Raw genomic sequence first — 14,218 nt, forward strand, 5'->3', positions numbered from 1 at the left:
AGGGAGGGAGGGAGGAAAAGGGGGGATCCCAGCACCACCAGAACCAGTTCTCAATCCCCAGTCCCTGCCTGCACTCTGCATACAAATATAAACACAGTTGTGAAAGAATCTGAGCACATGGACACCAACATATGACACGTTTTCTTTTATTTAAAATAGAGCTCTTTATGCTTTACAGAAACAAGTGCAACGAGTGCTTAATTCATTGTCTTTGCCACTTTTCAATATGCTTTCTGAAAATGCATACATAAAAATATAACATTTAGGCAGAGAACTATGTACACCTGGGGGTGGCAGGAAGTTATGCAATTGTATTAAAAAGCTTTAAAATAAATACGTTTTTATGACTCGCTGTTGGCAAAGTTAAACATTTTGGTATGAAGGCTATCACTGAGTTCTTACTATTGTCTAAAATATTATTATTTCTTAACAATATAAGTATATATGACTATAAAATGCATATGTTCACAGACCCCAAATTCATGAAACATCTGAGTGTCATCCATGACTCTGTGGAACTCTGTTCAACCTTCAACAATGAAAACACAGCCACACACAACAATTCCCATCGGCACAATTTAGATACAATTTATCACCCAGTGCTTATTTTTAAAACCCAACTTTTTTCTTCCCAGTCTTTATGTGCATTCATTTGAGCCTGTGGAAGCCCACATCTTCTCACATACTTACGAATACCTGCAAGCTTACCAAAAAAAAAAAAAAAAAAAGTCTTTACAACAGTGATTCTGTTCACAGGAGTTCAAGAGTTCAAGGCATGTTTTCGCAATGTCAAAATGCAATGGTTTTGACATGTGTAATATGTTCTTAGGTATAAGAAGAGAGTCACTACCCCAAGAAAAGTATAATTAGTATTAGTACTTTGAAAATTAATCTGAAATCCTTTTTTTTAGAAGATCTGAATCCAATTTTCTGTTCTTAGGCCGTTTTAAAACCTGAAACACCAATCAAATGTGAATAATCCTTTCCAGTTCAGGGTTAGGAAAGTTCATGAGCCTGATGTGAGCCATTCCAGGAATGACCTAGAGCCTAACATTTTACTCAGATACTCTCAGTTGGTAAAGAGAACAGAAAACTGGTAGATCTTTAAAATTGCCTAGCTACTACTGTTTTGCCCATGAAAAACCAAACATATTGATAAATCTTTTTCTAGGTTGACCTTCTTAGAGCCTGCCATACAAGCCTCCCTTTATAGGTGAAGCAAGCGAGTAGGTTTCATCCATGGAATGAAAACTTAATGGATGTCTAGAAATTGAGGTTACATGTGTCTTGCTTCCGATGACTTGGGTTTGGGAAAAGACACATCCATCACCAGGATAAACGGTCCACCTCATCACCCTTGGGAATACAGGGACGAAAAGTCAGAATATTTACTCTTCCAAATTCTGTGTTCAGTTTGCATATGTCCAGAACCATTTCTTAATTTAGCTTTTTATTTAATAATGATGGCTAAGCCTGGGCATTTTATGTTGATAAAGAAACCCACGATGTCTTTTTCTCTAAGTTCTAGAATTGTGTCTAGAGGGAAGAGCTGGTCCCAGCGATCACCTCAGTCCTCAGCTGTTCTAAGCTGTTGAATTCCCTGTGGAGAATTCATATTTAGGATGCTGGAAAGGTGAATTCCCTACCACCCTCAGGCTGTGTGAGCAGTCAGATTCCTAAAACCCAGGGAAGAATTGCATATTCCAACGAAAAGTGTTGGGTCCAGGAAGAAAACTTCTTGTAGTGTAACATAAACCAACAAGGAGAAAATACATTTCTGGCAGTATTAAAATGAGGATGAGCTGGAACTCATATTCTCCCAAATGTTGTATTCATCTATGACTAACTGGAGAAAAATCCTGGCAGTTATCAATAACAAATTTTAAAGTGGAGATTGTTACCTAATTTCAGCATAATCTGCATTCCAAACAGCATGGCACATGGCTCAGTCGAAAAACATGGCAGAAGCAGAACAGAGATGGCTTAGCGGTTACAAGCACTGGCTGATGCTCTTCCAGAGGACCAAGGTTTGGGTTCCAGCACCCATGTGGCAGCTCACAACTACCTGTAATTCTAGTACTAGGTTATCAGACTCTTTCTTCTGGCCTACCCAAGCACCCGATATGCATATGGTACACAGACCCACATTCAATCAAAACTCCCATAACACATAAAAAATAAATAAATAACAATATTTCAAAGGATGGTAGGAGTAAAACAAACCAATGGCTCAATTATAACAGACATAACATGAGCAATCACATTATGGGATATGTATTTCACAGTCTTCATTCAAGTAGCTGTTTTAGCGGAATTCAGCATTAAAGCCAAAGCAGACATTCTTTATACACTAGCCAAAAGCTACAATATAACCAGACAGTTTGACTAAAATGGAAGAGAAAGTCATGTCTGTCATTAACAGAGCCCTCTTCCTAGTGTCAAGAGAACTAATGAACTGATGAGGCGAAACCTCTTAGACACAGTGGGGAAATTAAAACCTTGTTAAGAGGTTCCGTGTGCAACAGTCTGGACAGGGCTGAAATCCATGAAAGGACAGAGCTGTGTGAAGTGGTGAGGGTAAGGCTCAGGAAATCTGCCACTGGGATAAAGTGATACTAAGACAAAACAAATGAGAGAGCCTGTGACACTAAACATTGTCTCTAGTTCATGTATCGAATCACCTTCCACCACTCCAGCACTCAAGGTAAAAGAGCAATGCATGCAGGAGACGAACAAGGAAATCTGGAAGCTTCTCTAACCATTATTCATACTAAGAATACTTTCTTTTTCCTTCCTTCCTTCCTTCCTTCCTTCCTTCCTTCCTTCCTTCCTTCCTTCCTTCCTTCCTTCCTTTCTCCCTTCCCTCCTTTCCTCCTTCCTATCTGCCTCTTGCCAGTGCTGAGGATTGAACCCAGACTTGTCACTTGTCAGAGCCCCCTCTGCCTCCGCTCTACCTCTCCAGCCACCACTAAAACCCTCCGCACACTAGATTTCTTCAATTACATTTCCAAATTTATCATCGTTCTGTGACTTTTTCTGCCTATCTCGTTGACTACTTTTAGATTTTTGCTTTGTCTATTTTCAGTTTTTCCTAGTGACCGTGGCATAAGCCATTTATTTTAGTAGAAATGCGCCAACAAGTAGGGCTTGACCATCTGCCCTGAAGGGCAGGTGATGTTACTATGGGCAGGAGGCAGTGTTAGGTCCAGGCTGATTGACCTTTCAATTTGTAAAGTGCGGGCGAGGCTTCGGAAGTAGGTGTCACCACCACTGCATTTCTACAGCCATTAGCAGCCATCCAATGCCTGGTCTTCAGTTTCTTCACCCACAAAATGCTAAATACCAAGGTATGAGCCTCAGAGTCCCTTTAACTTTTAAATTCCTATTATCATTTTGCACTGTGGCATATATGAAAGAATTTAGAACACTAAGGGACTTCTTCTCCATTATAAATGTACAATTCTATAATGATCAAGCTAAATAATAGCTATGTTTGAAAATAATTAGGAAGTAACTATAATTTGGGAGACAGTAGAAGAACAGTAAGTTTAGTAGTCAGAGAAAGATAATGGAAACAAAGCAGAGGTGGAAAGGAAAGAGGAAGCCAAGCACCAGGAAGTTTGCATCAGTGTCGCGTGAAAATGTGAACTCTATAGAAACTCTGCTTAATATTAAATTTGTAAGGAATGTTTTGCATTCTAGATTTTCTTTTCTTTTTTTTTTCTTCCTATCTGTCTGTTTCCCTGTCTTTTTTTTTTTGGTTTAGTTTTAAAGAATCCTGCAAAAAAAATAAAATAAAATTTAAAAGCCCTTAAAATGATGGCCGTCTTCACTAAGATAGTGAAAAAATCGAACACAGTATTGTTAGCCATGGAAATAATACATTTCACAAATGAGAGAGAGAGAGAGAGAGAGAGAGAGAGAGAGAGAGAGAGAGAGAGAAGCTTCAAAAACTAGTGACATCATTTTAGGACACTAAGCATAAACATTTCTGAGTGGTTGATAATATTGGTTTTTCAAGTTATATAAAGGAAATGAATATTGAAGAATTCAGCTCCCAACATGGATACATTTGTTATTGTTCCCTAACTGCAAGATAGAAATCAAAATTTCCACATTTTAAATGAATTAATTTAGCCATGTAAATGTTCATATTTACTTTCAAGAATCAGTCAAAAATCACTGCCTGCCAAGTAATTTCAAGTTGTTCTCTTGATCCTTGTAAGATAGCAGATGCCCGTTCCCTGCCCCCAGGCAATGTGCTGAGTTCTTCCCTGGGACTTCTGCTTCCACTCCAAGATTGCCCTGAGTTCGCTCTGTCTCAGTAAGTCCCATGGTGGCAAAATTCCAGGACGGTAGACGTTTCTTTTACTTAATCATTCTGCAATAGTAGAAGCACTCAAAACAATAAGTTATTGTGGAACTTCTGATCTAATGAATGTATTGTAGTTTTTTTTTTCATTTTAAAATAAAAGCCGATTTGAAACTCTTCAGACATTGCGATCAGGTTACTATTTTCATACAATTATGGAAATTTAAAATGCAAAGTTAATTGAAAAGTATAAAGATGAAAAGCAAGTGCTGTGCTTAAAATAGAGCATGACAGTCATGTTTCACTTAACTCTCATGGCAGAACGTAAATTAAGAATTCTAGATGTGACATGCCAAATATTTTAGACGCGGAAGGATGCATACAACAGAGTCGGTACTGATTACAAACTTATACACACAACTAACAAGGCAACAAATTCATGCTCAAATGTGGACAACAAATAATGCGTTCCGTATTTCAAGAAGTGACGCTGTGTATAAACCCCACCATTTCTGCATACAGTACTAAAAATTCATAATAGCATTCCTAAGCTCCATGTTATACCCAGAGCCAAAATATCCATAGGGGGCAAAGCAATGATGTCACTCTGCACCTAACCTAAGAAGATATTTTTGCTCGTAACAAAAATTTAAAAGGAACAAGTGTTACATGAGATTCCATCAGAAACATGTAATATAAAATTGTACTGCATAGATATGTACAGTAAATCTGCCTTATGCTCTAAATATTACTCTATGTTTTATAAGTGAGCAGTTTCTATGTAGAACTATGTTGAGAGTTAAGCAAAAACTATGACTTCTATTGTTCCCCTTCTACTTCTGCGGCTCTGCTCTTTAAGATTATTCACTTAGGAATTACAGTTCAGCAACAGAACAACAAGCAAAACATCTCAAAATGTAGCAATGTGCAGATTTCCCCACCGTGAAATCTGAACCAAGAAAATATAAGATATGTTTGTATATACTCTGAAATAAATTATAAAACATAATGACCAAAATAAAGATGTTACAACATCCTCTCTTTTAAAATCTAGGAAATACATTCCCTTAACAGTGGTAAATGGAACAGGGTAGAGTAGGTTTTTTTTTCCCCCATTGGCTATTTGAATACAATCATCGAAGTAAATAATTTCATTCCCGTCATGTAGAAACTGTGAAATAAGATAATAAACACAAGCCACATCTGCCCTCATATGGTTCTTCTTAACATCCATTCACGTAGGCGCACCTTTTGATACTGGTGATATAATTAGGCTGTAATATCTAAATAAAGATCCCTTCTAAATGTGTTGCAAATTGGAAGTGATTTTCAGACCTATTCTAGAAGCCATTGTCACACAGAACTCAAAGGCATCCCACTGCATATTTTATCTGTCAATTTACTCTCTTCCCTCATACTCACATGCCTTTTCCCATTCCCAAATTAGACTTTAAAATCCCTGAGGGCAGGACCTATCTATCTCGTTATTCCCTCTTGTACCCAATATTGTGGCAAGCAAGTTACGGGGTGCCCCATGCTTATAAATGGATGAGGACATAATTGGGAATGGAAGCACATGCAAACCCCATAGCTGTCAGGGCTTTTGTTTCTCTTAGCTTCACTTAATCGAATGAGATGGATCTGTAGCATATCTCCATGGTGAAATGTAGACGCCAAGTTGCCCTCCTATGCAACACATAGTTGTCTCCTTCAGAAGTTAGTTCCCATGTTGGGCTTTAGAGGCTGCTAGATAGTCAAACTTCACCCTATTTATAGTGGAAAGGCTGCACTGTGAGTAATCAAATGTTTGGCCATAAAAATATCCATGGAACCTGCCTTTACTGCCAGAACCATCAAAGAATAGAATATGTTAACATCACTCTTCAAGACCTTGTCAGAGTACTTCTGTTCTAAGAACATCTAGGCAGAAGAAAGTTCTAAGGAATGGGGTTTGGGAAACTGTTTCAGAACACTGAAAGACATTGAGTTAGATCACCTTCACTAAAGCCTATAGCACATTTGAAGGAAATATCTGGTGTCCCGTTAAATATTCTGACTTCAAAAAAGGACAATAGAGATAGACCCTCCAAATCTCTCTGTGCATGGTCCCTCTTAAAAGGCCAGGAATGTCTTGTAATAGCCAATGTGAGCTTCTCTGTTACCAGCAAGTGGTTAAACTCCTTTGGAAGAGTTCTCTTAACTTTTCCCAAATTCTTTCCTTGTTTCCTTCTTTACCTTTCTGTCATTTCCTTTCCAAATGTGTACCTCAAAAGCAATGGCATCTTAAGACATACATCTTTAGAAAATGTATGCTTACAATTGGTTAATATTTGGCAATGTTCAGAAAACATTTTTTTCATTATTGAATGGGATAATGATGACATTTCTATGATGAAATTCTAACAGATTGGTTCTGAAATTCTAGAACATCTATTATGGTCTTGCAAAATACTCAATGCACTCTCTATGTGACTAAATTTAAAATATTACAACTGATGATTGCTCCCACTTGGGAAGAAAAGCACTATGGGAATTCAAGGGATTATAATGGCCAGCAAACTTCACAGTGCTAGTTGTCGCAGGGTTTGTGACCATCTCTGGCAAGAGCTCTGTAACTCATGGCCATTTCACAGTGACATCGGGACCTCTGTTGTATATCAGGAGTAATGGCTCGAGTGGCTTAAAAACTACTTAGGGACAGCTGTCGTAGTGATGTAGAGGGGCAAATAGGCAGAGGAAGCAAGGCCTGAGAACATGGTGATACTTTGATACTCTACCTTTCCAGTCTGTAGATGTTAAAATTCTGAGCAGAATTTACTTTTCAAGGGTCCAGTTAATTTTTACAGTTCCATTTCACTATAACACACTCTAGTTCACATTTTAAATATGTCTTCATCTCTTTTGTGGATGCTCTTAGTTCAAGTATAATGAAAATTTGATTGTTTTTTTTATCATTGTATGTAGCTTATCTTATACTCATAACATCTTCCTCCTTAAATAAAAAGAAAACTGAGTCATGTCCCCTTTAAAAATAAAACTAAGGACAACATGGAAACTGGGAAAGTCAAGACCTGCCCATGCTTAACTTCAGAGTTATCTTTTCATGCTGCCTTTGGGACACTTCAACACTGTAGTGAGTCATCCTTGAGGTAGAACTAAAATAAAAGACAGCAGAAAAGAAGCGGAAACATTTACACAAAGCAGCAGGAGACACAAAGCAAAGCCTTGAGCACTCTCCCTTCGCCCGGACACAACGCCCCGTTAGGCTTTGCAGTCTTCTTTGACACACAGCTGAGAGATGGTCTTCTTCACACGCAGGGCCGTCAGGCGTGCTGCCCCGTTGGCGTACCAGCACTCACGCATTATTCTTCCCATGACCCGGAGCGCCTTCAGGACAGAAAGACAGCAAAGGTTTAAGGTGTGCAGAACAGAGGATAAAAGAAGTGAAGGCACAGAAGAGGGATGATGGAGGAAACTGGGCCGAACTTCTGCAAAAATCCTTTCTAAAGACACAAATGTTCACCGTGCAAAGACTAGCTTAAATGAGATCATTGATTTCTGGGATGCAATAATGGCTGTTTTTGAACTCCGCTAAGACGAGCAGGGCAATGACAGCTGAGTGCTGTGGTACAAGCTCACAGCCCCAGTACTGTGGGGAGGCAGAGGCAAACACAGCAGCAATTCAAGGCCAGGCCAATTCCATGAAACCCTGTCTCAAACCAAACAGCTCAAAAGAGTCACGAGCTGTGGAGGACTGTGGAAACGGTTGTGATTCCCCAGTTGCATTTAATCAGAGGTGCACATGCATGAAAAGAAAGTCATCAGATTGACAACTAAGATTTATGATTCCGCCATTGATAATTGCATGTTGCAGACAATGATCTGAGAGTAAATAGAAAAGGTCGGTATAAAGGAGCTATCAAAGAAAGAAGATGTACACTTAGACGAAAAGTCAATGTAAAACCAGAAATATGAGAGACCCAGAGAGAGAGTCACTGAGGATGGGGGACTCCAGTGGCACCTTGGAGATGAGGGACCACAGGTGAAGGGCAGGAAGGTGAACAGAATGCGGAGAAGAGGTTGCAGATGAGGGGGGAAGGCCCTAGAGAGATGAGATGGCTCAGCAGGTAAAGGTAACTTGACACTGAGCCTGAAAGTCTGAATTTGATCTCTCGGGACCTGCATGCGCAGTGAGAAAACTTACTCCTGCCAGTTGTCCTGTGGTCACTGCCACCACATCATATGCTCTGGCACATACATGCACTTCCACATACATGTAAGAAAAGAAACATAATAAAAATAAATGTGTGCATATGACTCTTCCCCCTAAGAATGGAAGTCTCTAAGAAAATTCACTTACTTTGACTTTTGGTAAAGACAAAAGAAAATCTTTTTTAAGTTTTTTCAGTAAACCTGACATCATAAAAATCTGCATTCAGAGAGGGGGAGGGTTGCCGATAAGCAAAAAAAAATCAATCAAAACAATAACCAGAAGAATCAGATCCATAAATGAACATATATTAAAGGTCAGTGACAAGAAACATATTAAAAAAAGAAATAGAACTCCAACTATCTGTGGGGGAGGGAGGAAACAATACTTTGAAAACCAGTAAAAGTTCTTGATACGAAAATAAAGAATCTCGTGGATACATTAGAAGGCAAATGAGAGAGACCTACCTGAGGCAGAAGCAAAGAAGTGGAAGATAAATCCACAAGAGCAAGAACACAGGTGCCAAGGTAGGAAATACAGGTGACACAAAGTAGAATCTGAAAAGTTTAATAGCAGCCCCTGAGTTTTCCAAAAATAGAAATGGAGACAATGAGAGAAGAATTATCTGAAGACGTATTCTCACAGAATTTTCTAGAACAGAGGAAGGTCACAAGTCCTTAGAATGAGAGCAGTCTTTGTTCAAACGCAAAGTGGGGCACACCGTGACATCAACACTCAGAGGCTACAGCAGGAGGATTCCCACGAGTGTGGGCTACATGGAGAAAGCTTCCCTCAAAAAAAAAAACAAAAAAACAAAAAAAAACAAAAAACAAAAAACAAGAAAAAAACACTGAAGCACCTACAACCAGAAAGACTGTCCATGAGACAGAGAAACTGTAGAATGCTAAGGACAGAAAATTTCCTAAAAGCAAGGAGAGGGCTGGAGAGACTCTCAGCAGTTAAGAGTGTGCCTTTCTTTTGCAGAGGACCTGGGTTCGATTCCAAGTACTCACGCAGTGACTCACGGCCACCCACGACTCCAGTTCCAGGGAATCCAAACCCCTCTTCCGGCCCCCCTGGGTACCAGGCACACACATGGTATACACACACACACACACACACACACACACATGCAGGCAAAATATTCATTCACATAAAGGATAACACACATTTAAAGCAAGTAGAGAAGACACTGAGACAAACTCAAATTAATATCAAAGCCTATTTTCATTTACTCTAAAAGAAAAAATATGTAACAGTAAAAGAAATGTTTTAAGGGCCAAAAGGTTACCTGTCACTGCTTTCAGGTAATATAACAGAGATCCCAAAAGCACAGGAAGAAAGAATGAGCAGAAATCTCATCTATCTAAAAGGACACCTCAGAAGAATCAATAGCTTCAAAACTTATTGAACATATATATTTATATGCTATAACTCTCCTTTTACAATTATAAGTGTGTGTGTGTGTGTGTGTGTGTGTGTGTGTGTGTGTGTGTCAGAAGTGTCACATCCCCTTGAGCTGCAGTTACAGACAGTTGTGAGCTACTATGTGATTGCTGAGAACAAAATGCTGGTCCTATGTGAAAGCAGCACGTGGTCTTAACCACTGAGCCATCTCTCCAGTCCTGCAAAATGGATAATCTTGTTTGTCAATTTGACAGAATTAGAATAACCTTGGTAACACATTGTTTAGCTGTGTCCGTGAGGTTATTTCCAGAAAGGATTAAGAACGTAGAGCATCTGCCTGAAATGTAGCTGGCATTATCCCACGGGCTGATTGATGCCCTGAGCTGAATGACTGCCTCTCTGATGCCATGACCCCACCATGATGCTCATGCACTGGGACCCACTGGGACCATGAGACTCCAGCTAAAGGCTTTCTTTTTAAGTTGCGTTGGTCATGGCGTCTCTTCACAGCAATAGAAAAATTACTCAGACACAGTGTGACCGGCTGCCTCGTGTTCCCGCTGACACGCCTCTTCCATCATAATGCAATCTTCAAGATTAGAGATAAATTTAACTCTTCCTTCCTTAAGTTCTTGTCATCAGGTATTCTGTCGCAGCAACTATAATATATTCACTAATACATTTAGCGACATCCTTTTTAACAATGCTAACTATAAATCACATTATAACCAATACTAGAATAGACAAAGAAATTCTATTATATCCACACAGAAGAATGCTACATAGCAATGAAAATGGACATATTTTTATATGTTTTTGTGTATTGAAAAAATAGAATACATGTAACAGGTTTTACTCCTAATTTTCATAAACACATAAATGCAGATGTTTTTTGGGATATATGTATATATGTGGCAACATCTAAATAAAATCAGGGAATAATAAAATCATTAATAACAACATTAACCACTCAGCAAGGCAGAAAATTCCTCAAAGATTTCTGAAAATAATCTGCTTTTCAAACTGCATATTCACAAGTTTTCATTTAATTGTTATCCTTTATATTCCCCGTGTGAATTCAACTGACTAATGATATTAGAAAATAAATTCTTTCAGTATGGTATACAAGTCTCTAAGTCTGCTTCTCAGGTAAACATAGAGTTGAGATAAGTAGACAAAAAAAAAAAAAAAAAAAAAAAAAAAAAAAAGACTTGCCTGAAAGGAAAGAATTAAAATCCTGGATGAGGGAAACAGATGACGTAAAAAGGCAACTCAGTAAAAAAAAAAAATAAATAAAAATAAGTAAATAAAAATTCCTATAAGAAAATGAAAAGTAGCATGTCACCTAAATGTTATCTTCAACTATGGTAGAAAATAAAGAGCAGTGAATGGGAGTGAGAGGTGGAGGTCCAGATTAGGGGATCACTGCCCTTCCTCTCTCTGTCAGAGCTTACGGACAACAGAATGAGTACTCCGGCCTACCACGCTTGATCAGAGCCAGTATTGCTTATGAAGACAAGACAGCTGACAGCTGGATCTAAGGTGAGGGGCTTATCTGATGAGGGAGATTAAGCTTCAGAGAGTCTGAGATGAAGTTTAAATTACCAGTTGCAGCAGAACTACCCACCGACTTTGCCCACACCCTTCAGTCCCCAGCTCCTTGCCCTGTGATGGAGCCACGCCACTGGTTCTACTAGGAGGCAAGAGAAGAAACTGTGCATTCCTTGTGCTGAACCCTGAAGAGCCACGCTGCACCTCTGTTCCCTTTCTTTGACAGATCTAGAGACCTGGATGTCAGGGAACAGTGAAGATGAGAATTGAGCCACCTTGGTGAGGACATATTTCCCAAACAATCGCCCAAGCCAGAGAGGACTTCAGGGAAGCACTACTCAATGTCCTGTTGTCTGAAACTGCCCTGCCTTCAGGGCTTGTGTCATAGTACTCCCATACTACCAAAGGGAATAAAATCCCTCCGAAGACATAAACCAAAGGTATCCTTTGTAATAGAATGAAGTAAGCAACCGGGTTTAGAAAAAACTACATATTCTCTGAAAATATCCACTGATGCTAATCTGAACAACGAAATCGAAAGATTTAGATAAGAACATAGCTTATGTTGGTCTCCACGAGATGAAGAAGGGGAAGAGAGGAGAAGGGGCAGAGGGCAGGGGAGCACAACTGGGGAGGAACATGATGGGGGAGGAAGAGGAAGAGGAAGAAAGAGAACGTAGCAGCCTTACTTCACAGCTTTGCCACTGGTTTGGGAGATTTGGTCGGAGTTTCTGATCACAAACAACCTTCCTCATTTCTTCTATCGAAGGATCTGAAGGCACCATGTCATAGTAAGGCAACTGGTACTCCTCCACAAGTCCTATAAGAAATGTGAAAATACATTTCCCTACATATGTATAATCAGGAATGACGCAGTATTTCAAGCTGATACCACTGACTTCTTCCAGACACACACGATCGTCTGGAAAAATAGAGCCTTACTTTTGTTAAGATACTATATCTCTGTAAAACAGAATTCACTTCACTTAACTCCTGTAGATACTTTTATAGAGTTATGACATTTATAATATAAAGTAAATTTTGTAAGATGTAAAGTTAATAAAGTTATCATATGTAATACATAAAACACTGCATAAATAAAGTACTTTTTTATATTGTTGATAATAATATAAAACAAAATGAATATCGTCTCCAATAAAAGCATTGTCTTTTTAATTTCATAAATTATCATTATTATAGTAAAAATGTAATCCTAATTTCCCTAACTGCAATATCTATAGCATAATGTCACTACTCTGTTAATAGAGTATATTTTACCTATCAAAACAGCGGTTTTGGTTTTAGAATGTCTAGGTATCTGCTTCATCAGGTAAGTTACTACTAGCAAACCTGTTAAAATGATACACACACACACACACACACACACACACACACTCACTCACACACAGGAAGTCCTAAACCAAGCTGCATCCTATGTGTGTCTCGCTTACAAGGGAATATCTGTAAGCTGCTTTAGACACAGCATTTAACTTTTGTCCACTGATGCAGCAGTTTCATTACTGCATTGGCAGGGGTGCCTTACTAATGTCTAAGCTCCGAGGATCAGCAGAGGGCAGGAGGTGAGCCGCCACTCACTTCCCCACTCTATTTAATCTGACATTGCTGTTTCCACCACAGGAGAGAGAAGAGGGAACGCCAGGGAAACAGAAGGCTCACAGACCTGCAGCGTTGCCAAGACACTGAGCTTCTCTGGGTAAGAGCAGGGATACCAGCTGCCTCCAGACTCCAATCAGATCATTTTCAAGTGACCCAAAATATTAATAAGGGCATCAGAATGATCAGAACTGTCACCCTCATCTAAGTAGATTTCAAAAACTAACCTCTACACACTCTCCACAGGAGGTTCCTTTTGCCTCTGTAAAGAAATCGCTGAATGGGACCCTCTTAACTATTCAGAAACAATTCAGTATACTGAGAAGAAAATTTAAAAATAATGGCATCTTGTACTCAGTGCCAAGGGAAGGGGATCAAAGAGTATCTCCAAAAGCTTACCTCCAACTGAACACCTTCGAGCTATTTCCCAGTAGACCAGCCCCACCGAATAGATGTCAGCGCGCTTGAAGGACTCAAAGATGCTCACATTCATTGTATCGTCCAGCATTTCGGGAGCCATATACCTTCAAAAATGTGCACACAGAGCTTCGGTCCAGTGAAACACAATTTTAATGCATTTTGATGCAGAACATAAGTTACAGCAGCACATCAATTTCAAAGGAACAACTCATACACCATAATAGGGTGAAATTTTGAAAAACACGGTTATTGACACAACCATCATTTTAAAAACATTTTAAACAAAGCTAAAGGTTATGCAATGTCACAGCAGGGCAGGATCGACAGCAGCCTCGTACTTGTTTTTTTTGTTTTTGTTTTTGTTTTTGTTTTTGTTTTTGTTTTTTGAGACAGGGTTTCTCTGTGTAACCCTGGCTGTCCTGGAACTCACCCTGTAAACCAGGCTGGCCTCGAACTCAGAAATCTGCCTGCCTCTGCCTCCCAAGTGCTGGGATTAAAGGCGTGTACCACCACTGCCCGGCCAGCCTGGTACTTGGAAGGAGTAACTTGGGAAGGTCAACGAACAAAGCACCCAACAACAGAAATGCAGCTCAGGGTTTCAAGAATTCATCAGGGAAAGTCCCTTTCTGAGAGCAGGGATCTCCCTCACCATAGGGGGCTCCATTGCCAATGCAAGGCTACATGGTATTCCACAAATATTTCTT

At 39.4% G+C, this 14,218-nt stretch overlaps 1 protein-coding gene across 3 annotated transcripts in view; it reads right to left on the minus strand.

Moving 5' to 3' along the window:
* Positions 1-6,845: 6,845 nt before the first annotated feature.
* Acvr1c (activin A receptor type 1C) overlaps positions 6,846-14,218 on the minus strand; it is a 35,633-nt gene continuing 28,260 nt past the window's right edge. For all 3 annotated transcript variants that reach the window (XM_052182505.1, XM_052182504.1, XM_052182503.1), the window contains 3 exons: positions 13,494-13,618; positions 12,170-12,300; positions 6,846-7,699 (listed from right to left, as the gene is read on the minus strand). In XM_052182505.1, coding sequence (XP_052038465.1) covers positions 7,574-7,699; positions 12,170-12,300; positions 13,494-13,618 — 382 coding nt within the window. In that variant the 3' untranslated portion in view covers positions 6,846-7,573. The remainder of the gene's footprint in view (positions 7,700-12,169; positions 12,301-13,493; positions 13,619-14,218) is intronic.

The sequence above is a fragment of the Apodemus sylvaticus genome, chromosome 5, assembly GCF_947179515.1.
Source record: "Apodemus sylvaticus chromosome 5, mApoSyl1.1, whole genome shotgun sequence".
Lineage (NCBI taxonomy): Eukaryota > Metazoa > Chordata > Mammalia > Rodentia > Muridae > Apodemus > Apodemus sylvaticus.